Raw genomic sequence first — 24487 nt, forward strand, 5'->3', positions numbered from 1 at the left:
GCTGAAGGCAGAGGCTTTAACCCGCTGAGCCACCCAGGCGCCCCAGTAATAAATATCTTTTAAAGCCAAGAAGCTTCCGGGTGCCTAGCTGGCTCCGTCAACAGAGGCATGCGACTTTCAATCTCAAGGTGGTGAGTTCGGGCCTCACGTTGGGTGTTGAGATTACTTATTTAAAAAAAAAAGAGAGGCTTCCCTCTTACCCCATCCAAGGCTCTTTGGTCATGAGATCCAGACATGTGGTTGTTTGCCCACTCCATAGGACACCCTCGCTCCTGGCAGCTTCATTGGGCCAGGGCTTCCTCACTTCCAAATCTCCAGGCAAGCTAGTGCACGGCACATACATACCACCCGCATTGGCACTGGACAGAGGATGAAGTGAGCTCCCCATTACCAGAGGCATTCAAAGCAAGACTGGACAGCCTTCATTTTCTTACACGGTACACAGGGCATGGTCGGGCAAGGAGATGCACAAAAACATGCCGGTGTGTGGTTGAGGACTACACTGTTGGGAGGGGGGCCTGGCCAAAGCAAGGCATCCACCGCAACAATCCAAATGTCCATCCATACGGTGCCAGGTAAACAAACACGGCCCACAGTGCTGTGGAATGTTCTAGAACAGGAAAGAAGAACAAGGAAGCCACTTTTGTACTGAAGCCCAAATGGCGTTAAGATAACCAAGTAAGAGGCGGCTGGCTGGCTCATTCCGGAGAGCACGTGCCTCTTGATCCCTGGGGTCATGAGTTTGAGTCCCATGGTGGTTGTCTTAAAAAAGAAAAAAAAAAAAAGAATAAAAAGATATATCAAGTGACAGAAGAATAGCAAATAATGGAGAGAAGACTACAAAGGCAGTTGCTCGCCTTTGTGTGAAGACAGGGACACGTAAGTGACAAATCTAACTGCCGATGATGACAAGGGCCACTTTAAGTTTTTGATTATTTGAGTCATGGAACCTATCATCTATTCAGGGGAAAAAAAAAAGCAACTTAAATACTAGTAACTTAGTTCCACATCCATCGAAATTCACCTCAGTGCTTCCTATACTGACCCCAGTAACCCCAGCAACCTGCAGGCTCGATTTTGGTCACTGGGACTGTCCTTGTCCTGTGGGCAGGTCCCCGGGGGGGCCTTCCTCCTCCTCCTACCTCTGCCCTTTGCAACATTCAATTTTAATTTATCCAACAAATAGGCACAAGGCTCTGAGTTCTGATGGATCCTAAAGGCTTCCCACGACTCTGCCTTCGCTTCACTGCAGGACTAGGGTCCTGGGGATTCCTGGGGACTCTGGGGGCCAGAGAAGATCTGTCTGTGTCCCCAGGATCCTCCTGTCCATGTTGTTAGTGAACAATAAAACAGCGATGTTTGCTGCGCACTGACCACATGCCAGGCACTGTCTCCTAGGTGCCTAATGAGCCACCAACTTTAGCTTCTACTGTCCTTCTCGGCATTTCTGCTGGTGCAGGTGCTGTCACCATGACCCCTTCAGAGAGGGCAAAGCCGAGAGCCAGAGATGTGCATTTGAACCCAGACTGTTGCAAACCCATCTGGACTCTGGACTTGCCAGTCTTTCTTTCTTTCTTTTTAAAAAAGATTTTACTTAATTATTTGTCAGAGAGAGAGAGAGAGAGCGAGCACAGGCAGACAGAGTGGCAGGCAGAGACAGAGAGAGAAGCAGGCTCAAGGAGCCAGATGTGGGACGGGATCCCAGGACGCTGGGATCATGACCTGAGCGGAAGGCAGACGCTTAACCAACTGAGCCACCCAGGCTTCCCGACTTGCCAGTCTTTCTAGACTGGCATCGCCTGGGAAGGAGTGGACCCTTCCCCACCTCTGATCTGATTGAGGGGCAGGAGCCCTTCCTGGCCTCCAGGCTGTAGAGCTGTAGGAGGGGCCTTTTGGCCGGAGCAGGGGCAGGGAACTGCAGACCAGAGGGAGGGGCCACCCATTCCTGATCCCAATAGGCGAGTCTCAGCATCCTCCAGTCCCCCTGCCAGCACCAAGCTGGGCAGCACACAGCCTTCTGGAAACGCCTACAACTATTCATCCGCCTTTCCTTTGAGCCTTGGAGGAGGTTGGCCAGAGGTCTGGGGTCTTTCTAATTAGATGCACGGCTTCCAGGGGACTGGAAGGGCTCCTGAGGGTGGACAGGAACAGTGTCTGAGCTCCATGCCCCCAGGGACACTGAGACCCTCCTGAGATGGGGGATTTGTATTTCTTCTACAACAATGGAAGCTCAGAGAGTTTAGGCAACTTGCCTGAAGTCACAGAGCCAGGGAGATCCTGGGTTTCAAGCCTAAGGGTTAACCTCAAAATGAGAAATTTTTGATGTTCCGGCACTTGAGGGATGGGTTTCGTGGGGCAGGAGGATATGGTCACTGCCTGCCTGGGGTTCTATGCCCTGCCAGGAAACACATTTGAGCCACAACGGTGAGAAGGTGATGCCATCTTGCCCCGGAAGATTTAAAAAAAAAAAAAAAAAATCCCTGGAGGTGCTTGCCTGGGGGCAGACACAGCCCAGACCTACCAGCTGGGGAGCCAGTTCAGGGCTCCATGCCTTTGGCCCCAAGACCTTGTGGGCAGCTTGTGGTCATGCTGGCATTCCACGAGCTTGCTTGGCATGTGGGGAATGTCCCAGCAAAAGTCCTGGCCTTAGAAAAGGGAAGTGTTCCTAGAAGGGGGAGGACGTGGCAGGGTGGCGGTGAAGGGCCTGCGGGGAGTGTCCCCTTCGAGGGAGTTGGGGTCCTGAAGGAGGAGGGCTTCCACCAGTTCAGCCACCTAGAAAGTGGGAGCCTGGGGGTATACATTGAAGGGCACACTGGTCCTGGAGCCCCCAGCCCGCCCATGCCCTTCAGACTGTGGGGCCAGGAGAGGGTCCCACCTCTGAGCAGCCCACCCCACCGCCAGAACCCTGAGTCTTCTGCAACCCCAGAATGGGAACAGCAGTCCCTTGTCTCTGCCACTACCTTGAAGAACTATTTTGGGCCAGCATGGCGGAGTGCTTGGTCTGAGGGCAGGGTCTGGGTGGCCTGCAGGGAAGTGTCTTACAAGGCCTGAGTTGGGTGAGTTGGGGTCTGTGGGCCCTTCCCCCAGCTCCTGTCCCGCCCCATGCCTCTTTGGCTCACCCGCCCCTGCGCCGCGGGGGTGAGTGCACCCTCCCTGCTTTAAAGCTCTGCTTCTAAGGCCACCTCCTCCGAGCAGCCTCCGGTCCGCCCCCACCCAGTACAGATATGTTCTGCGGTCTCTGCGGTCTCTGTCACAGCCTCAAACCCTTCCTCCCCGCTAGGCTTAGAACGGGGAGGACTCCGACCGGTCCCGAGCTCCGGGTGGGTCCTCAGGCTGCGGCGCTGCGGGGGTGGGACCCTGGCACTGGGGGGCGCGAGCTGGGGGCGCTTCAGAGGGCGGCCGTGCAGAACTAGGGGAACGCGGAGAGCCCAGCAGCCATCCGCGCCCCTTGAGTCCCCGCGCCGCGCGCTCCCTGAGCCCCCTCCCCTGCCGAGCCCCGGGGCGGGGCGGGGGCGGGGCCCCGCGACGCTGACGTCACCGCGCCTAGAAAGGGGCCCGCGCGCCGCGGGCCGGCTTTGTGGAGCGCTGCGGAGGGTGCGCGCCGGGCCGCGGTCTCGAACAAAGGAGCAGGGCGCCGCCGCGGGGACCCGCCACCGACCTCCCGGGCCGCGCCGGGGCCCTCCCGCTCGCCGCCACCATGACCGCCAACGGCACTGCTGAGGCCGTGCAGATCCAGTTCGGCCTCATCAACTGCGGCAACAAGTACCTGACGGCAGAGGCGTTCGGGTTCAAGGTGAACGCGTCGGCCAGCAGCCTGAAGAAGAAGCAGATCTGGACGCTGGAGCAGCCGCCCGACGAGGCGGGCAGCGCGGCTGTGTGCCTGCGCAGCCACCTGGGCCGCTACCTGGCGGCGGACAAGGACGGCAATGTGACCTGCGAGCGCGAAGTGCCCGGCCCCGACTGCCGCTTTCTCATCGTGGCGCACGACGACGGCCGCTGGTCCCTGCAATCCGAGGTGCACCGGCGCTACTTCGGCGGCACCGAGGACCGCCTGTCGTGCTTCGCGCAGACCGTGTCGCCGGCTGAGAAGTGGAGCGTGCACATCGCCATGCACCCGCAGGTCAACATCTACAGCCTGACCCGCAAGCGCTACGCGCACCTGAGCGCGCGGCCGGCGGACGAGATCGCCGTGGACCGCGACGTGCCCTGGGGCGTCGACTCGCTCATCACGCTGGCCTTCCAGGACCAGCGCTACAGCGTGCAGACCGCTGACCACCGCTTCCTGCGCCACGACGGGCGCCTGGTGGCGCGCCCCGAGCCCGCCACTGGCTACACGCTAGAGTTCCGTTCCGGCAAGGTGGCCTTCCGCGACTGCGAGGGCCGCTACCTGGCGCCGTCGGGCCCCAGCGGCACGCTCAAGGCGGGCAAGGCCACCAAGGTGGGCAAGGACGAGCTCTTCGCCCTGGAGCAGAGCTGCGCTCAGGTCGTGCTGCAGGCGGCCAACGAGAGGAACGTGTCCACGCGCCAGGGTGAGTGGGGACGCCGCCCCCCTCCTCTCCCGGTCGGTGCACAAAGCGCACCCCACCCCCGTACCTCCGGCCTCCCGCCCTTTCTCACCCGCGGCGCTGCTACAGTCCCTAGCGACGCCGGGTGCGCCCTCGCTAGGCGCGCTGGCCACCCCGCCTTGTCGCGGGACGTGCGCTCGGGCCCGGAGGAGGGGGCGAGGGGTGGGGCCATGCCCATCCTTGGGCGCCGCTGCACCCTCCTAGCCGGCGTTGGGGTTTCGGCTCCCTGGGTCCCCGCGTAGGCGCCGCCCTATGTGCCACCCACCGAACCCCCGCCTGGGACTCCCCTTGCGCGCGGGTTCCGCGGATGGCCCGGCCCAGCCCTGGGTTGGGGAGAACGCCCCTCCCCCCTTTCCTTGTGCCCCTCCCTAATCAGCCGGCCTGTAGCTCAGGGGCGGAGGCGAGGGTCGCTCTGCGAGCGGGGCTCACCCCCACCCCTCACGAACCTCCCAGCGCTTGCGGGGTGGGGGAGCCTTTGATCTCCGTAGGGTGCGCTTCCACCTTCCAGCCCTCCGGGCCTTTCTGTACCTCCACTTGCAGCCTCGAGGGGTCGGCCTCTGCTGGGGGGCTGCGTCCCGAGTGTCTGCCCTTCCCCCCCAGCCCCTCCTCCCGCGCCTGCCCCGCGCTCGAGGCCGCGGCCTTTGTGAGCAGGGGGGCGGGCTCCTCCAGAGGGCCCTCCCTCGCCCCCTTTGTCCTGCTCGGTCTCTGCAGATGGGAAAACCAGATGCGGAGGGGCGGGGGAAGGGATCGGTTTTCTGCGGGTCCCCCCTCCTGAGGACCCCCCGCGCCGTCTCCGGCCTAGTGCCCCGGTCCGGAGCTTTCCCTGGAGGTGGCCTCCCTCCTCGCGCCCCGGTCCTGGGACGGCGTGGCGGTCCTGGGACGGCGCGGCGCGGATGGCGCCCTGCCAGGCACCCCGCCCTGCGCCCGCAAGTCTCGTTCGGGTCTGTTGCGCTCTGCCCTGCGGGCGTTGGGAGGGCGGACTGAGCGTGAGCCCGGAGACCCTAGCCCGGCTCCCTCGGGAAGCCCCTTCCCTCGAGTGAACCCAACCCCAAGTGTCCCGTCCGGAACAATTGACTGCAACTCGCTTGGTCCTTTCCCGGGCCTCCCGCTGGCCTGGCCATTTCCTACCGGCCTGCGCGCCAGAAGTGAGCCCCTCTCTTTCCCTTCTTAGAGTCTCCCCCTGGGCGGATTCTCTTCCTTCTGGCGCCCTTGTTCCTCCTTTGGCAAGGAAGCCAGTTGATTCTTTGCAGCCGGAGGCCCTGCTGGAGAGACCTGTGGGGGTCCTGCTCTGCTGAATGGGAAGTTGGGCCCCAGCCTCTGGAGATGGCTGGATGGGAGCCCAATCAGTGTCGTGCTCTCGGTGGAGTGGACTTCCCTGCCTTCATCCTGAAGGCCACTCTCCTGACCGTGGGCGGGGTCTTGTGGAGCTGGGGCTTACAGCCCCCTGGCACTGGGGTCCGGTCTGATGGGGTAATGGCTGTTTTGTGCCTCAGTTTGCTGATTGATTTGGGCAGTATTGTCTCCATTGGATGAGCCTGTTTGCCTCAGAGAGGTGAAGCCATTTGCTCAAGGTCACACAGCAAGTAAGCAACTCGAAGAACTGGGTCTGTTTGATTACAGAATAGGCTCTTTCCTGACACCCCCCCCACCACCACCACCAGGCCTCCCAGCCTCCAGGGCACAGTGGCCTCCCCCCTCCCCCCACAGTGTAGGTGGGGCAGGACTCCTCACCTGTTCAGCAAAACTTGAGCCTCTCCTACCAGGTGAGACATGGTCATTGGTGAACGAATGAGTATATGTGCCCGGACCCTTCCCTTTTGTAGCTGATATTCTTCTTGGGACATGATCAGCATCCCAGAGATGTCACGCAGAGGCCTAGGTGTCCAGAAGGTACATCAAGATCTCAGATTAGACTGCGGGGTGGGGGAGACACTTCCGAAGAGGACCCTGGATACAAGGTGGCATGTATCAGGCATGTGGAACAGGGTTGCAGGCAAAAAAGACACAGCTTGTGTAAAGGCCCTGAGGCACGGAGGAGCAGAAAGCCCATTATGGCTGAGTAAGAGCCTGTGAGGTTGGTAGGTGGGACTGGAACCGCAGGTGGGGCCACAGGACCCACGGTGGGCACTCACCCCTGCAGGGAGGCCGCTTCCTTGCTGGGCTGCACCCAGTGCCTTCCTTGGGGAAGACGAGGAGGAGCGGGTGGACATGGCCCTGAGGGTCAGGGATCTCATGACTTCCTCTTGAGGGGAAGAGCAGAGCGAGTCTGGGCAGATGCCCTCTCCTCTTTATTAGCACTTGCTGGAAGTGTCACTGTGTGATTCAGGCTGATGGGGCAGGGGTGAGTCTGAAATTGAGCCAGAAGTGTTGGCTCATCTCTGAGTTTAAAGGTACGAAGAACTGGGGGAGGAGTCTTTGGGGGCTGAGATTGGGACTCTTTGGGCCTTGGATCTAGGGGTCCTCCTCTTGTTCTCATGTTAACTGACCCCAAGGCTTCCCGGTGGGATGGAAGCTGCTGTGTGGTTGGGGGCGTGTCTCAGAGGCCATTTTGGACAGGCCTGCGTGGCAGAGGAGGCGGTGTCTGTATTTCTGACACATGTTGGGAAAAGCCAGCCAGGGAGGAGGAGGCTCCTGGGCTTAGCTGGCGGGGGGATGTGAATCATGCCCACAGGCTTGCACAGGCCTGCCTGGCGGGGGTGCGGTGCTCCCTGCTGACACTGCAACCTGCTCTCTGGCCTCAGTTTCCCCATCTATAAAGGGCTGGCGTGAGCTCATTCTCTGAGCCAGGGTTTGTTTCTGGGAAGGGGGTCATCTCAGCCACCAGGGAGCGGGGTCCCGGTGTCCGGAGACTGATGTGCTAGGTGGGTGGAATCCGTCCATCCCAGGGCCTCAGAAATGGGGTGGCTGTGACCACGTCACTGGTGAGGGCCCTGGCTTGGGCAGGGATGAAGGATGGCAGGGTGGCTGGGTGAATGGCACTTTCCAGCGAGGTGGGGTGTCTTCCGCCCCCAGTACTCCTTGGAAGTCTTACCCGCCCTGGACGTCAGGCCCACATTTCCCACTTGGTCTCAGCCTCCTGGCCCTGGGGGTCCATGCTCAGGTTGCGCACTGTCCCAGCCACTCAGAGGCACTCAGAGGCCAGGCTTGGCTGGTCGCCTGAGAAAAGGGCTGGTCAGGCTGGGCTTTGCAGGATGTGTAAGAGCTCTCCCTAAGAGCCAGGGCATTTGAGGTCATCCTTGGGCAAGGTTGGAGGATGGATCTGAGGTGGTCACGTAGTAGAAAGAGGGCAGGGGGAGGGGAGGCCACAGAAGCTTCCAGGCTCCTTCCCCTAAACTGAATGGGGTGGTGGGGGTTGCCTCTTTTGGACCAGCCAGGGTAATTTGGGAACTGCCAAGGCTGAGGGGGATGGAATGTCCTGTCTGAGCCACCATAGGGAATAGCTCAGAGGCTTGGGACAGGAAAAGCCATGAGGCAGAGGGACAGGCAGGGCGGGGGATGTTGGGGTTGGGGGAGGCAGGAGATGAGCTTCTCCCAGCCCCGCATCTGCCTCTCCGGGGCTCCTACGGGCCTGTGACTCAGTGCCGCTGTTGCAGCTGATGAAAAGAAAAATCCCAAAGAAAACCCTGTTCCCATAGTAACCCAGCTCTAATTAGAGACTCCAAGGCCAAGTGGGGCCTTTCCCGTCTGGGCAGGGCCTTGGAGCCAGGAAGGGCCCTGCAGGATGTTGGGAAGAGGAGACACCCCCCACTCCCACCCCCGCTGCCGTACTTCTTCCTGTTGGGGTCCGAAGACCTGGTGTCAGCTTGATACTAGGGCCCTGAATCCTTCCACCCTCCTGGCAGAGTGGACAGACCCTTTCAATAGACAGGGAGACAGGCTGAGTGAGGGGAAGGCACTTTGGGTGCCTACTTTGGGCGGCACCCTGGCTGGCCCAAGTCGTTCCATCAGACCACGTCCAGGACTGGATACGGGCAGCACATGGGGTCTGAGCAGCCCAGCAGATGGCCTCGGCTGTGTGGCCCTTGGGTGGATCCTCCCTTTGTTTTAATGTGGGAAGAGTAGGTCAGTATGGATTTTTTGGAGCACAGGGCTGCCCCTGGCTAAGTCTCCCTGAGAAGGAGCCTCCTGACTCCTGCGTAACCTCTGGCTAGAGGTTGGACTTCTAATCTAGGTCCCTTTCCTCCTGCCTCTTTTGCCCTGTTTTCTGGAGATCCCCTTCTGTCCTGTCTGCTGCTGGATTACGCCTGAGGAGGACGTAATCCTGTCTCTCCCCTCCTTCTGGTCAGCCAGCAACACCCCACATTGGGCAGGTGGTACCAGGGGCTGGGGTGGGCTGGCTTATAGAGTGGGGCATGTCCACCAGCTTTTGGGGACTCTGGCCTCACGTTGTGCTCCCCAGAGTGGCCTTAGGATGGTCCTATTCTTTTTTTTTTTTTTAAGATTTTATTTATTTGACAGAGCGAGACCACAAGTAGGCAGAGAGGCAGGCAGAAAGAGAGAGGAGGAAGCAGGCTCCCCGCCAAGCAGAGAGCCCAATGTGGGACTCGATCCCAGGACCCTGAGATCATGACCTGAGCTGAAGGCAGAGGCTTAACCCACTGAGCCACCCAGGCGCCCAGGATGGTCCTATTTATTCTTGGTGGCTCGGCTACCCAGGGGGCCCAGTCCCTGTTGACCTTCATCGTCTCTGGGGGTGTGATGGTGGGTCTGGGTCACCGCCTGCCTCCTAGCAGTCAGCAGATCCTTGAGATCAGGGCTAAGAGGGCCCAGCAGGCCTGGAGGCTTGAGCCCAAGGGGTTTTGAGAGGAGCTATTCAGGACCCTGGGTCTGCCAGTCCATAGAGAGAACACGGAGGTGGAGGCCGGAGTTTGCCCACGTCCCCTCCGGAGGCTTACCAGCACTTACTAGTTTCTCTCTGGGTGACCTTGGGCAAGGACATAGCACCTCTGGCTCATTCTCCTCCTTGAAGTGGAGGTGAAGGTCTCCACCCCCTGGTGCTGATGGGGGTTAAGACAGGCTCATACCCGGGCACCTGGGTGGCTCAGTGGGTTAAGCCGCTGCCTTCCGCTCAGGTCATGATCTCAGGGTCCTGGGATCGAGTCCCGCATCGGGCTCTCTGCTCAGCAGGGAGCCTGCTTCCCTCTCTCTCTCTCTGCCTGCCTCTCTGTCTACTGTGATCTCTCTCTGTCAAATAAATAAATAAAATCTTAAAAAAAAAAAAAAAAAAAAAAAAGACAGGCTCATACCCTTAGATCCTCCACTTGGTGGAGAACTACATGTGGGTTCTGGGCAGGGAACCGGGGCTCCCCCATCCGCCAGCTTCCATCTGTTTCTCTGAAGGGCCGCCTGCCACCTCCCACTGTGATCCCATCTTCCTAAAGGTGTCCAGACGCAAATGGTGACCCACTTTCGAGCCCCAAGACTGGATGTCCAGCAGAGTGGGCGGACGTCCCTGCTGTTGTGGTTCTTAGAACCCAGGCGTTTGGGGAATGTGAATTTGTTCTGCTGGAACGAAATAGCCTATTTCCAGGTTGTTAGCTGGAAGAGGTTCACTACACAGGTGGGGCCCCAGAGATCAGCCGCTGGGCAGCAGCGCACGGAAGCGCGGAAGCCCCCTCTGTCACATCAGGTGATTTAGGGACAGGGAAATGTGTGTGAGCAGTGTTGCCTAGATCATTTGCAACTCGAGATCTGTGGCACGCGTGGTAGTGAAAATACGTGTGTCTGCACCGGGGAAATGGCGAGGAGGGTGTGTCCACCTCCTATTTGCAGTGTGTTCTGGGGGTGCGGGTGCGGTGGGCATGGGGGTATGTGTGACTCCCCCGCCCCCGAGAGAGAGAGAGCAAGGCCAGGCCGGGCAGAGGGAGAGGAGAGAGAATCTCAAGCAGACTCCAAGCTCAATGCGGAGACCCGGGACTTGATCTCATGACTCTCGAGATTATGAACTGAGCCAAAATCAAGAGTCTGGCGCTTAAACTGCTGAGCCACCCCGGTGCCCCTGTGTGACTCCCTTTTTATGCATTTATGAGTTTTATAAATTTTCTGAAACGAGTGTGTGGTATTACGTTTCATTCCTAACTTTTACACACATATGGGCGCAGGAAGGATATAATCTATCGATTTCCCCCAAACGCGGTATTCTGCCGTCTAGCTCCATCTGTCCCTGTAGTCCCTGGTTTTGATTGTATTTAAAGCAAATCCCTGACATCAAGGCATTTCATCGCGAGATATTTGTGGGTCTCTGAAAGATGAGGCCATTTTCTTACATAACTAGTATATGATTAACAATAATTAATCCTTAGTATTTAATCCCGGGCCACATTAAGATTCTCCCGATTGGTTCTAGAAGGTCTTTGCACAGACAGTTTGTTGGAAGGTGTTCTAGCATCGGAGAAAATGATGTTGAGGGCGGGTGGAGTCGGCCGCCTGGGGTCCCGGGTCTTGCCCCCTGATGTGGAGGCCGAGGTGATGTGTGAGGGCAGGGCTGTGGTTCGGGGTGGGGTGGGGGTCCCCGTGCCAGTCGGAAGTTCTCCCCGCAGGTATGGATCTGTCAGCCAATCAGGACGAGGAGACCGACCAAGAGACCTTCCAGCTGGAGATTGACCGTGACACCAAAAAGTGCGCCTTCCGCACCCACACGGGCAAGTACTGGACGCTGACGGCCACTGGGGGCGTGCAGTCCACAGCCTCCACCAAGTGAGTGTCCCACCACGCCCAGGCTGGCCCTTCCCGGGGGTCGGGGGACCGGGGGCAGCCCCGCCTGACCCATCTTGCCACCCCCAGGAACGCCAGCTGCTATTTTGACATCGAGTGGCGTGATCGGCGGATCACACTGCGTGCGTCCAATGGCAAGTTCGTGACAGCCAAGAAGAACGGGCAGCTGGCTGCCTCGGTGGAGACAGCAGGTAGCCACCTGTGGGTGCACCCCCGTCCCAGGTTCTCTGGGGGTTCTGCCCACCTCATCGCCGCTCACCAAACCGCCCCCTCCCCACGCCCCCGCCACCCCAGGGCTGACATGCTGGGCGACCCCAGACTCCCTGCTCACCCTCTCTGAGCCGCGCCTGGATCATCCCACTCACCACCCTTCCCCTTTCCTGGGACAGGGGACTCGGAGCTCTTCCTCATGAAGCTCATCAACCGTCCCATCATTGTGTTCCGTGGGGAGCATGGCTTCATCGGCTGCCGCAAGGTCACGGGCACCCTGGATGCCAACCGCTCCAGCTATGATGTCTTCCAGCTGGAGTTCAATGACGGTGCCTACAACATCAAAGGTAGGTTCTGAGGGGTGGTAGTTCCAGGGGGGCGCGGGGGCTCACGTGGCCACACAGGGATTGAAGCGCCCTTGTCCCACATTGGGGCTCAGCCTGGCCACCCTGTGACTTGGCTCTGGGGACAAACATCCTGTGGCCACCAGGCCCCTTCTTCTCTTCTCTTGTATAGGAGGGAGAACCCACACCTACACACTCTTGTGTAGGGGGAGGAGGGCAGAGAGGGAAAGAGGATTCTGGGAACGGTGGACAGGGAAGGTGTCCCACACCTGAGTTATGGGACTTAAAGTCCTGGTGGGGGGAAAAGACTCAGACCTCCCTCCAGCAGGGGTGGGAGGCGTGGGTGGGCATCCCACAGAATGCACCCCAACTCCAGAGGCCCATGATGGCAGGGTGGGGAGCTGGCCAAGGGAGAGGCCTGATGGGTCTCGCTCCCCCAGACTCCACAGGCAAGTACTGGACAGTGGGCAGTGACTCGTCGGTCACCAGCAGCAGCGACACCCCCGTGGACTTCTTCTTCGAATTCTGTGACTACAACAAGGTGGCCATCAAGGTGGGCGGGCGCTACCTGAAGGGGGACCACGCGGGGGTCCTGAAGGCCTGCGCCGAGACCATCGAGCCAGCCACCCTCTGGGAGTACTAGCCCGCCACCCAGCGTCCTGTCCCTGCCCTGCCCAGACCCTTCTGCTAATAACTCTCTTCTCCAGGCGGGCTCTGGCGTGGTGGCGAGCCCCTTGCCTTTCAAACTGGAAACCCAGAGAAAACGGTGCCCCCCCAACCTGTTGCCCCGTGCCTGGTCCTTGGAGGGATCTCAGACCCCTCTGCCCTCTCTTCTCTGCTATGGGCGAGGCTGGCAGCCCTTTCTTCTGACCTCAGATGACTCTGAGCCTTACTTCCCCAAAGTGGCCGAGGAGAGTGGGGGAGCTCGGAGGCCTTCCCGGGCCCCTGGGCCTGCTGGGGTAACTGGAAATTCCTGCCCCCTCCCAAAAGCCTCTGCCCGCCCCACTTCCCCGGAACTGGGTGCCTGCCCCCAGCCCGGCGCACCGCCCCTGCGTCAGGGGAAGACTGCAGGAAGGGGAGGGGTGACACTGGCATGTACCCGCAGCTCGCCCCTCTGCACCCAGTGGGCCTGCCCACCGCACACCCCGTCCTGGCCTGACTGGAAGCAGAAAATGACCAAATCAGTATTTTTTTTTTTTTTTTTTTAAACGAGGCATTATTGCTGGAGGTATGCAGGCCAGCCTGGTGGCAGCCCCGAGTGATCTTCAAGGGGGTCTTATGGGGGAATCTTGAAACCGCATCTCTGGGCATCGGTGCCCTCCTTATCTGCTAGCTGTGGGGGCGCACGGTGCTTTCCTGAATCTAGAACCTGTCCCCACCTCCTCGGGGGCCCTTGGTGGCACCCCCTCCCTCCTGCCTGCCCAGGCTTGTGTCCCCATCTGGTTGGTGCTGAGCCCCTCACCGCCTCAGCCAGAGCCCCCGGTGTGATCGGTGCTCCCTGTCCGACTGGACTCCTCGGGTCTCGGGGTGGGATGAAGCTGGGCGTCGCCCTCCACCGGGAGCCCCACGGGGAGGCTCCAGGCCCCTGGCTCCCAGCCCTGCCCCTGCCAGCCCTGCTCCCCTCGACCAGTTCATCTCTGCCATGCATCTCACTCTGGGTGACTTGGTCTTTTATTTTTTGTAAGTGTCATTTGTATAACTAAATGCCCATGATAGTAGCTTCAGACTGGAAAAGCAAAATAAAATAATGCGAGTGTGCAGCCCTCAGCTGGCCTGTGTATGTCTTGGGGATGCAGGGGTATGGGTCGAGGGTCCTGTGGATGCTCTGAGCTGCCGGGACATCTCTTGGAGTGGAGGAGGCCTCTGCTAGGGGTGGACTCTGACCCCAGAGACCAGCCTGGGGCCGCCAGTGTCCCAAGGGCATGGTGGGATCTCCCACTCCCATTCAGGTGGCTGAATCTGGTCCCACAACTTCCCTTCTCCAATATCTATCTGGAGGCCTGGAAACAGGCATGCACTTGGGCTGGGCCCGTGCACTGCATGATTGTGTGCATAGGAGGTAGAGAGCGAGGTAGCATGATGGCACAGATCCAGCTTCCTCCTCCTGCCTCCACGGATGCACCTTGATGGGGCTCTCTTCACACATTGCAAGAGACCCCAAGCACACCCCCAAACACGAGGCTCAGGTTCCCCAGGAGCTGGGATTGCGTGGTCCAAGGAATCCCCTGAGGACGGCACAGAGAACGGTGCAGATCCTGGAAGGGGTCTGCTGGATGGGCTAAGCTCCTTCAAAGCAGGACCCCTGGCCTCAGCCCTGGGAGCTGGGGGGGCCCGTCCCCATCTGGCAGACCTCCATGTGGCCAGCCCTCCAGGGACTGCAGGATCTCATTAAGCCAGAGCTGCCGGAGGGGTTAGCACTCTTCCACCTTATAGAGGAGGAGACCGAGGTTCAGAGTGGCAAGGCCTGGCGGGTATAGCGATAAGCAGATGGTGACTGAGGACGATTGAGGACATCCTGGGGTGCGGCTCTTTTGCTCCCGCCTTGCTGCCCCAGTGGTCAGGGAAACTGCTGATTGGCTGCTGGTGACGAAACCAGGATGCCTGTGCTGTGGTTGGTGGTCCCTGGAGGCGGGAGTCTCGAGATCGACAAGGGCAGATGGCGCCACAAAAGGCTGTTGGGGCTCCAGTGGGGTCCTGGCGACCAATCCCCCACCCCTGTTAAAGCCAGGCTGGAAGCCAGAGAAGTCTCGGTGATGTGGAAGGAACAGATGAATTGGTCGGAGCCAAGACCTTCCAGACCGTGGTGGAAGGGGGGAGGCACACTGAAAGGGGTAGCAGGGGGGCAGGTGGGCCGCTGGACATGGTTTCCTGCGATGCCTGGGAGGGCAGGAAAGAACTGCCCTGGAATGACCCCGGGGTCCCCTGGCCGAATCCAAGCCTGGTCTGAGCCAGGCGAGCTACGCGTAAGTTGTGGATTCCATTTGTTCTGCAAAAATGGGCCCCTGCTACGTGGCTGAGCTTTCTGGGGGGGCTGCTGGCTACAGTGTACTTGGGGAGCTGATCACAACCAGGGAAAGAGGACAGTACAAGGGATGGGAAGGTCAGTCTGGGTAGAGGGAACAGCATAAGCAAAGGCCCTACGGGAGAGATGGGACAGAGCCTCCTTGGATGGTGGTTGGAGACTTGGTTTGAGCAAACGAAGCTGGTTGCCTCCACCGGGGTGCCCACTCCCCTCCATTTGCCCAGACCCAGACTGGCAGGTCTTCCTTGCCTCCAGCTGTGAAGGTGGGTCTCCTCCAAGCCTGCCATGGAGGGTGAGCAAAAGTTCAGCCTTCCATTGCACAGATGGGGAAACTGAGACCAGCAGATGCCCAGCGAGCCTGGGCAGGGGCAGTGGAGCCGAGTTCCAAGTCACAGTTAGTTGTGAGCCCCAAAGATCATGATTGAAGGAAAAATGTTCCATGAAATTGAAAAAAAGGAAGAAAAAGAAGAGAGACAAGCACTCTTCCTCCCAACGTGTCTGTCCCTGTCAGGGGCAGAAAGAGGCTGCGGGCCAAGCAGCTTCAGACAGGCTGGAAACAGCCATGTAGCCAGAGGGCACAGGCCATCCCTGGGCCTCACCCCTAGGGCTCCCCACTCCTGTCTGCTGGGGTTCCCACAGGTGTGGCCCTGTAGGACCCTTGTTGTGATGGAACCCCAAGCCCCTGCCGGGGACCGTGGAGCTGTCCCTCTGGTGGGGAAGGCCTCTGAGCTTCCCAAGGGTGTCTCCCTGGGACACCCCTGCCAAGTAGGTCCCCTCCCCAGCTCAGGCTCCTCCCCTGTTTATTTCTGGGGAGACCTCAGTGGAGGCCACCCCAGACCTGGCTGGGCCTCACTTCCTCGAGGGTCAGAGCTGCCTCTTCCAGAATTGGGAGGGATGATAAGTGACTTCCAATGACCTCACACTGTAGCATACTGTAGGTGAGGCTGCAGAGGAAGCTTGACTCTCTGGGGACCACCTGTCCTCAGTTTCCCCCATTTGAGCAATGGGCAAATGGTCCCCAGGGCAAGACTGCCCAGTTGGACGAGAACCCTGGGACAGCAAAAGAAGGGAACAGGTTTCCTCAGGCAGAAGGCGGCCTGGAGAAGCCCGCCTCCCCAAGACACACCTGGCAGGGGAAGAGACGGGGTGGGTCGGGTAGAGCATTTGCCCTGAGGCCCAAGCCCCGTCCTGGGGACCCTGGGCTTAACCGGGAGGAGGACTGATCCTCCAGGAGGGGTGAATAATGGAGACAAAAGCTGCACAGATGCGGGGAAAGGATCTGACCCCCCAGGACGGAAGAGGAGACCCACCTTCTAGGCACCTCCCACTGGTGTCAGGCACGGGTAAGTGCTCTGAGAGGGTTACTGTGTCATCATTGCTGTTAGCTTAGGAATTAAGGTAATGAAACAGGGCACCTGGGTTGCTCAGTGGGTTAAGCCTCTGCCTTCGGCTCGGGTCATGATCTCGGGGTCCTCGGATCGAGCCCTGCATCAGGCTCTCTGCTCAGCGGGGAGCCTGCTTCCTTCCTTCCCTTCTGCTTGCCTCTCTGCCTACTTGTGATCTGTCTCTGTCTGCCAAAATAATAAATAAAATATTAAAAAAAAAAAAAAAAAGAATTAAGGTAATGAAAGCACGGAGTCTGGCGTCGGAGGATCCCAGCAACCCCCAGAGTAACACTGATGGCAGTCTTTTAGTCTTCTGGAAAATCTTACTTATTTATGGGAAAGCATTCATATACAGCCCTTGCTAGGTGCTGGGTACTTACCCTTCATTCACTTGCTCAGTCCCTGGGATGCGCTGAATTGGGTCCCCAATTGGGATTCGTGTGCGGAGGTCAGAACCCCAGCACCTCTCGGGGTGATTGTGCGGGAGGCCGCGGACCGAGGCCGCGAAGACTGCCCACCCCCTCCCCACTTTGGGACTCCCGCCTTCAGGGCTGGGAAAAAACTTGCAATGTTGAGGCACCCGGCCCATGACTCCTACCACCCACATCCCAGCCCCGCAGGGGAGCGTGTCCTGCGACTCACTGCTGCAGAAATTGAGGTTCAGGGAGGTTAAGTAAGTTGCTCCCAGCTCGGGGTACAGCTGGGATTTAGATATAAACGTAACCCTTCTGGACAAGCACGCGGACACTCATCCTCCTATGACTGGTTCCCCTGAAACAGACAGACACGCACATTCAAGGCCAAGTGGCTTACTTGGGTGGTGACCCCAGGAAACGGGGGCGGGGTCAGGGGAGGGGTGGCGAAGGGAACGTGAGCCGGGGGTGCACAAGGCATCTGTCCTTCTGTGACCACTCGTGTGACTTGGCCCTGCGTCTGTGAGGTTCACCCGTGTCGTGGCGTGGGTCGGAGCTCTATTCCTTGTTCTGGCTGACTCGTGTTCCGAGGGACACACGGATGCATGTGCCGCTCCCCAGACCGACACCGGATTGCTTTTGGTTCTTGTGAATGCCGCCGCTTAGAACACGGGTACAAATCTCTTGAGTCCCTGTTTTCTGTTCTTTTGGGTTTACACCCAGAGTGGCTTTGCTGCTTCTTACGGTCGTTCTAGTTTCATTTTTTCAAGCACCCTCCCTACCCTGTTTTGCACAGTGGCTGCACTGCTCTACACCCCCAGCAACAGTGAGCGGGGGTTGTAGTCTGCTTTGTTGCACACTCGGGTTTGTGGGCTTCCATGACCCCCTCCCTTCAGCTGTCACCCGACACGTGTGTTTTCCTTACCTGCACGGGCAGACACCTTGGTCCGGCTTCTCGAGGGCCACTCTGTCCTTGGCCATCGGATCTAGTCAGTGCCCCAGTCACGGACACTCCCGCCCGTTCTCCCTCGTTCTGAGCGGCGTGTGCTGCTGAATAGAACAACAGTGGGCAGGAGACACTTGATGAGGCTCTTGGGGAAATATCTGGAAGGGCAATTATTATTATTATTTTTTAAAGATTTTATTTATTTATTTGACAGGCAGAGATCACAAGTAGGTGGAGAGGCAGGCAGAGAGAGAGGAGGAAGCAGGCTCCCCGCTGAGCAGAGAGCCCGATGTGGGGCTCCATCCTTGGACCCTGGGATCATGACCTGAGCCGAAGGCAGAGGCTTAACCCACTGAGCCACCCAGGTGCCCCCCCCCCCCTTTTTAAAAGATTTTATTTATTTATTTGACAAAGACACCAAGAGAGGGAACACAAGCAGGGGGAGTGGAAGAGGGAGAAGCAGGCTCCCGGCTGAGCAGGGAGCATGATGCCGGGCTCGATCCCAGGACCCTGGGATCATGACCTGAGCCGAAGGCAGACACTTAACCACTGAGCCACCCAGGTGCTCAAGGAAGGGCAATTCTTTTTTTTTTTTTTTTTTTTTTTTTTTGACAGAGAGAGATCAGAAGTAGGCAGAGAGGCAGGCAGAGAGAGATAGAGAGAGAGGAAAGCAGGCTCTCTGCCGAGCAGAGAGCCCGATGCGGGACTCGATCCCAGGACCCTGAGATCATGACCTGAGCCGAAGGCAGTGGCTCAACCCACTGAGCCACCCAGGCGCCCAGGAAGGGCAATTCTTAAGTCACTCGAGGTTTGGATAGAGGCGGCCGGACTGCCTCCCCAAAGACCCTCCCACCCCCGCCCAGCTGTGGATGAGTATGTCTTTACGTTCTCCCCCTCCTGGATGGAATCGTTCTGGAAGCTTCTTGCCAGGCTGAGGTGAGATCGAGGGTGCTGCATCGGTCAGGAGTGCAAGGGTCACCTGTGGCTGAGTCTGTGCTAATGGGGAGCACCTAAGCTGGGCGGAGCCTCTCACCTCTTTCCCCTGCCACTTGGCGTCCTCCTACCCCGGAGCAGGGCTGGCAGACTTGGGGGGATGTCTATGAAAGCCGCCGCATCTCCCAGGGCCCCAGATAGAGTCTCCTCCAAGAGCTGGCCCCTGCTCCCTGCAGCTGCAGGGGGGCCTAGAGGGGCTCCACAGTGGCCCATGCTGTGACCAGCTGCTCCGCACCTGGCCCCAGGTCCTCCCCACAAGGTCCCCGTTTGCAGACCCCGAGTGGCCTGTCTGGCTGCTTCCTCCTCCTTCACGCCTCTGCCCCGTGGGTCCTCGGCGTCCCCAAGTTTTCAGGTCTGTCTCCTCCACGTAGGGAGGTCCCCAGTCTCTGCCAGGCTTCTATCACTCAGGCTACCCAGCCCAACCCTTCCCTTTTACAGATGGGGAAACTGAGGCTCCAGCAAGCAGGGGACTTGCCGCCCAGGACGCAGGTGGAGAAAGCAGTCGCTCACATTTTTGGATTCCAAACACAATTAAGCTGACATCTGTGTGGTTCCACAGGTCACACTGTGTCTTCGCCTGCAGTAGCTCGCTGAGTGTCCTGCAGACCGCCTTCCAACAACTATTTCCTGAGCACTCCGGGCCCCAACCGGGTGCCAGAGATGCAGAGCCGAGCAGAATGGTGCTCTCGGTCCTTTGGGGAGGCAGGCCTGGTGGACAGTGTTCTCGGGAGGAGAGGCCCAGAGGCCTGGGCCGTGCTCACAGCCGGGGAACAGCACTGCTGGGCAGGAACTGTGTGCCTGCACGTTCTTCAGTGTTCCTGGCCTCCAGAATGTTCCAGGCCTCCTTTCTTGTTCCCCATCAGAGGCAAGAGAAAGGAGCTGTCTGTGGGGGAGGTGGCGTCAGAGTCGCCAGAGGTCTGAGGCTGAGCAGGTGAGGGCGCCCTGTGGGGAGCCATCCGGGTCGCCCACTTGGTGCCCAGGCCCAGGCCTCCCCAGAGCCCCAGTGGGGGGGCCCCCCCTGAAGCCGATCAGGGCCTGGGGCTGGCCCTCCTGGGCCTCCAGCAGGTCAGGGAGACGTGTGCTGCCTGCGGAGCTGTCTTCTTTGGAGCTATGGGCACGTGTTCGCCCCATGGCCACGGTGACCTTTACAACTCATGTGCTTCTCCATGTGAGTGGCCAGGAAGGGGGCCAGGCCACCTGGCTTCAGAGCCCCACTTCCTGCGCTGTGCTCTTTTAATACTGTTGCTTTGCTTCTGTTCCAGTTCGGTTTTTCTGGTTTTCTATCATGGGTATTTTTTGGTTAAGTGGCCTCAATCTGGATAGAAATGAGGAAAGAGAGAGAGAGAGAGGGAGAACAAGACGTGGGGGAGAGAAAGGAGACACCGAGAGTCCCTTTGGACAGCTGCGGCCCTGGTCTCCTTGTGGTGACGTCCTGGGTACAGGTGTACCCCCCCCCCCCCAGGCCATGAACGCTGCTCAAACTGGGAGTGGTGGTTTGGGGTCCCGTTTCTGCTCGGGAGGCAAGGGACTCCCCCAATCTGGGTGGTCCTGTGGCTGGGTCTGGCCGGGAAGGATGCACGCGGATGGCTGCTGTGCCCACTTAGGGCACTGCAGAAGGGGAGCTCGGCCCAGGAGCGATGGGAGGCCAGGGCAGAGCAGCCCTTGCGGAGGCCATCTGGGGGCTGCAGTCTCAGCTGAACCCCAGCTGAGAGCGGAGTGGACTGGCTGAGCCCATGAACCTGCAGCGCTGTCCGAATCAGCATCTCTGGGCTTCCCAAGCTGCCGCTGGGGGCTGTGCTCCCCCCCTTTAAAGGTGGCATTTATTTATTTGAGAGAGGGAGAGGGAGAAGCAGGCTCCCTGCTGAGCAGGGAGACAAATGCGGGTCTCTATCCTGGGATCATGACCTGAGCTGAAGGCAGGTGCTCAACCGCCTGAGCCACGCAGGTGCCCCGTGGGCTGTGGTCTTATTCAGCAGGAGATGGGAGGCCAGAGAAGCAGGGGGCAGGTGGCGCTGGAGGAGGGGAAGGACACAGGGTGCTGCTCCCAGGCACCCAGAGGAACCGGAGGGCCCGAGACAAGGTTCCGGGGAAGCTCCGAGAATGCCTGCAGGTGGGCACTGCAGCCCAGCACCAGGTCCTCCTGTGGGGGAACCAGCTCTCCCAAGCCCACAGTTTTCCCCTGCTGCCCTGGCTGCTCTTGGGGTCCCAGCCTGGCTCGCTGTGCCATCCCCAGGCCTTCAGGGCTGGGTCTGCCGTGGCACACCTCTTGGACAAACACACCCATCGGGATCGAAGTCATGGCCTCTGCCCTTGGGCCCCGGCCTGCTGCTCCACCTGCTGCCCTTGCCGGCACTGAGTGGCAGCGTGGTCCTCCTCTCCTGGCAAGTCCCCGCTGCCGCCAGCTCCCCTGGGTCTCTCCGGAACCCTCCCAGATGTGCTCCCGCCCGCCGGGCTCCCACCTGGAGGCATCCCTCCTCCTCCCAAACCTCCTGCCCCAGGACTCCGCCAAGGATCTGCAGTGATCCCTACACTGATGAGCTGTTGAAATGCAGATTCCTGGGAACCACCAGCATCACTGGCCCTGCAGCCTGCAAGCGGTCCAGCCCTGGAACAGGACAAGGAGCTAGGCTGGGGCCCCAATCTCTGCCTTCCCAGTGCTTGGGCCACCCCTACCATGTTCCGTGCCCAGAGGCCTCTTGTTGCGCCATGGAGTGGTGAGTCCAGCCCGGGCAGCTCCCACTGGGTGCACACACATGGCTGCGTGGGGCACGTGGGTTGGGGGGACTGGACCTGTGGGGTGGTGAGGGGCAGCTGCCCAGGGGATGGGCCTGGGTCTGAACCTGGGACAGCTTCTGGGAGTGGATGCCAAAGGGCAGCCAGCAAGGGAACCCAACAACTCTTATCACGTGAGAGACTTCAAGCTCTTTTCTGGCTTTCTCGAATTCTCTTAGCCTGATGAAAAGGTGCTGTAATTATCCCCGCTTTGCTTCAAGCAGCTGGCTTCAGTGACCTTCCCTGGGGCCCCATAGTGCTGCACCTGCAGGAGCCACAGGATGGCCTCGGGCCCGGTGCACCACCCCCACTTAGGGAAGAGGCAGGTCCCAGTGATCCTGGTGACCCTGGTGACAGCCTGTGCTGGCTCCATGCCCCTATAGTGAGGGTCTTAACTGGCATCGTCTAGGGCAAAGTCAAGCTGGTGATCAGTTCTGGGCTGTCTTTGCCAAGACGTACTGATGAAGGGGGAGGAAGCAAGGAGAGGAGTCACTTCCGACTAAATCCTCGAAGGGAAGACCCAGAGCTGGGGCTTTGGGGGTGTGTGTGTGTACCCCTAGGGGTCATGAGAACAAAGAACAACTGGCAAGACAGGGGCAGCTGTGGGCCAGCCTGTAGAAGGTGATTAAGAAGTCCAAACAGAAAGCTTACAAGCCTGAGGCAAGAAGGCTCTAGAAGGAGGAGCTAATTGTATTTTGGAAACAATTGCTCATACCTTGCTAAAGCCCACAATAGGGTACAAACCTGTGCGTCTGGTTTACTGGTTGGGGAGACATTATATATACCACAGAGCAGGACAACCTAAAAGGAAATGCATCAAAAAAATATTATCAGTAGGGGCGCCTGGGTGGCTCAGTGGGTTAAGCATTCAACTCTTGACTTCGGCTCAGGTCATGATCTCAGGGTCATGAGATTGAGGCCTGCATCGGGCTCTGCAATCAATGGGGTCCGCTTGAGATCGTCTCTCTGCCCCCTCGCCACTCCCCCATTCTAATAAATCTTAAAAAAAAAATATATATATATATATATATTATAGGGGTGCCTGGGTGGCTCAGTGGGTTAAAGCCTCTGCCTTCGGCTTGGGTCATGATTTCAGGGTCCTGGGATCAGGCCCCGCATCGGGCTTTCTGCTCCACGGGGAGCCTGCTTCCTCCTCTCTGCCTGCTTCTCTGTGATCTCGGTCAAATTAAAAAGACAAAAACAAAAACATATATTTATATATATATTTTATATATATATATATAAAATCAGTAGTTACCTTTGGGTAACAAAGCACTTTTGAATTGACGGTTTTCTGTATCTTCAAATTTTTTCTGTTTTAAAACATGTATAATTGGCCAACGTGTACGTATATACATCACTTTAAGGATGGAAAAGTGAGTTTGGGCAGGACAATTACAAAGGCACCTGACCTAAACAGCAGTTCCCTCTAAAGGAAAATGTGTCCATTCTAGTGTCCCCATGAGGTCGGATTCCAGGAGACGAGTCTTAGGACAGCCGAGGGACCGTGGTGACAAAGATATGCCAGCAAAAGGTGAGGACACAGCCCAGGGCGGGTGGGTTGACACTGTTTAGTCAAGGAAATCTGGCGAGGAATCTTGCAGAAGCCATAGAAATACACACCCCTCCCTGTCCCTTCTATGCACAACTCTGCTCCTGGAAAATACATCCTTTGAAACATCCAAGAGGGTTAAACAACCAAGAGGGTGGCAGGAAGTGCGAAGCCCCCAGATTTTCCATCAGGATGGCACAAAGAGAACCCATCAGACCCAGAGGGCACTCTGTGATTGCAAAGGGAGAAAAATAAGTCCCGTTTTGAAAAGTGTAGAATCTCTTTTTCTGGAAGGGGATTCTGTGCCAAGAAACAACAACAAAAAGCCACCCAAGCAGGGTCGGCACGAGACATCACCGGATCTTCCTTCAGGGGAGGGGAGATGGGGGTCTCACTTCTCCCTGCAGCTCTCCGGCAGCAGCCGACAGCCGGTCCTGGGGAGTGGAGGCTTCATAGGCCCAATCACTCCCTGGGAATCTGTCGCCCGTGTGTGCAGCCCCTGTAACTTCGTGGGGGTGGCAAGGCCTGCCTGGTAGTGCCGTGTGGACAGATGAAACCAGAGGGAGTGTAGTGCACAAACATTTATTTACAAAAAGTCCAAGTTACATATGATACAGGCTTTTTACACACAGTAGTTTAAACAGAATTATTTTGATGTATTTTTACTACCAGAAGGTACAGAAAAAAAATTTAATAAACTAATCATTTTTGCTATTTTTATACAAAGTGACAGGTCATGCACACTTTTTTTTTAAGTTTTAAAATCTTTTGCTAAGTGCAAATACTAGATTCCTCTCTCCAGTTTAAGGCAAGTAGAACAGGACTGTCGCTGGGCAGTCTCTGGCTTGGGGGAGCAAGCACTGTGGCCCAGAGAGGGAAAGGTGCCAGGCTGCCTCTGGGATTCCTGCCTTGTCCCTGTGACTGGCTAGTCTCCGTGGGTCTCCTATCTTCACATCTTGCAGCCATTTGCTGGCTGGTCGGAGTACTAAGGTCCCCTCTCCCCTGAACTCTAACTAGTGCAGGCTATTTCTCAAGAAGCCTGGGGTCCTCTGGAACACAGGCACCTAGACAGTCACTTCACAGACAGGTGGGGGACCTCATGCTAGCATCAAACTTGTGGCAACGACCTTCCCCCAAACAGCAACTGTGCTGCCGCAGGCCTGGGACCTGCCCCACCATCCAGGTCAAGGGGGATCATCAGAAACCGGGCACCCGTGGTTCCCTAGCAGCTGCTTGTGGCTATGAACAGCCCAAATTCATCTCAAAGGACAAGTCTTCAGTTTGGCCTTGGGGGGAAGCAATCATTCTTGCCTCTTCCTGTGCCAGGGGGGCTTCACATGCCGCCCACCCGGGGTGTGTCCCTTCAGCTGCCCAAAGCACCTCATGAAGCCCTGTGCCCTGGCTCGTTTCCTCCTTGGATGAACTGCGCCAAGGGGCTCAGGAGGTTTTGGTGTGTCTATTTGGTGGGATGTCCACTAGAAGCTCAACTGCTCTTGAGACCTCTGCTGTCTTGGGGATACACAGGGACCACGCTGTAAAGGTACTTAGACATGTCACCGTGCTCCATAGGG

At 58.3% G+C, this 24487-nt stretch overlaps 1 protein-coding gene across 1 annotated transcript; it reads left to right on the forward strand.

Annotated features, from left to right (window-relative positions):
• The first annotated feature begins 3557 nt into the window (after positions 1–3557).
• On the forward strand, positions 3558–13600 carry FSCN1 (fascin actin-bundling protein 1). Its single transcript, XM_059154817.1, has 5 exons — positions 3558–4529; positions 11105–11261; positions 11349–11470; positions 11669–11836; positions 12274–13600. Exons 1-5 carry the CDS (start codon positions 3698–3700, stop codon positions 12474–12476), a joined length of 1482 nt encoding a protein of 493 aa, XP_059010800.1. The 5' UTR covers positions 3558–3697; the 3' UTR covers positions 12477–13600.
• The last annotated feature ends 10887 nt before the right edge of the window (positions 13601–24487 follow it).

Source organism: Mustela lutreola, chromosome 17, assembly GCF_030435805.1.
Source record: "Mustela lutreola isolate mMusLut2 chromosome 17, mMusLut2.pri, whole genome shotgun sequence".
In the NCBI taxonomy this organism is placed as follows: Eukaryota; Metazoa; Chordata; class Mammalia; order Carnivora; family Mustelidae; genus Mustela; species Mustela lutreola.

Bases quoted from the DNA above. Each gene is read 5' to 3' on its own strand.
- FSCN1 (XM_059154817.1), top strand. From the start codon at position 3,698: ATGACCGCCAACGGCACTGCTGAGGCCGTGCAGATCCAGTTCGGCCTC. The intron at 4,530-11,104 runs GTGAGTGGGGAC...TTCTCCCCGCAG, and splicing joins GAACGTGTCCACGCGCCAGG to GTATGGATCTGTCAGCCAAT. The intron at 11,837-12,273 runs GTAGGTTCTGAG...TCGCTCCCCCAG, and splicing joins CGGTGCCTACAACATCAAAG to ACTCCACAGGCAAGTACTGG.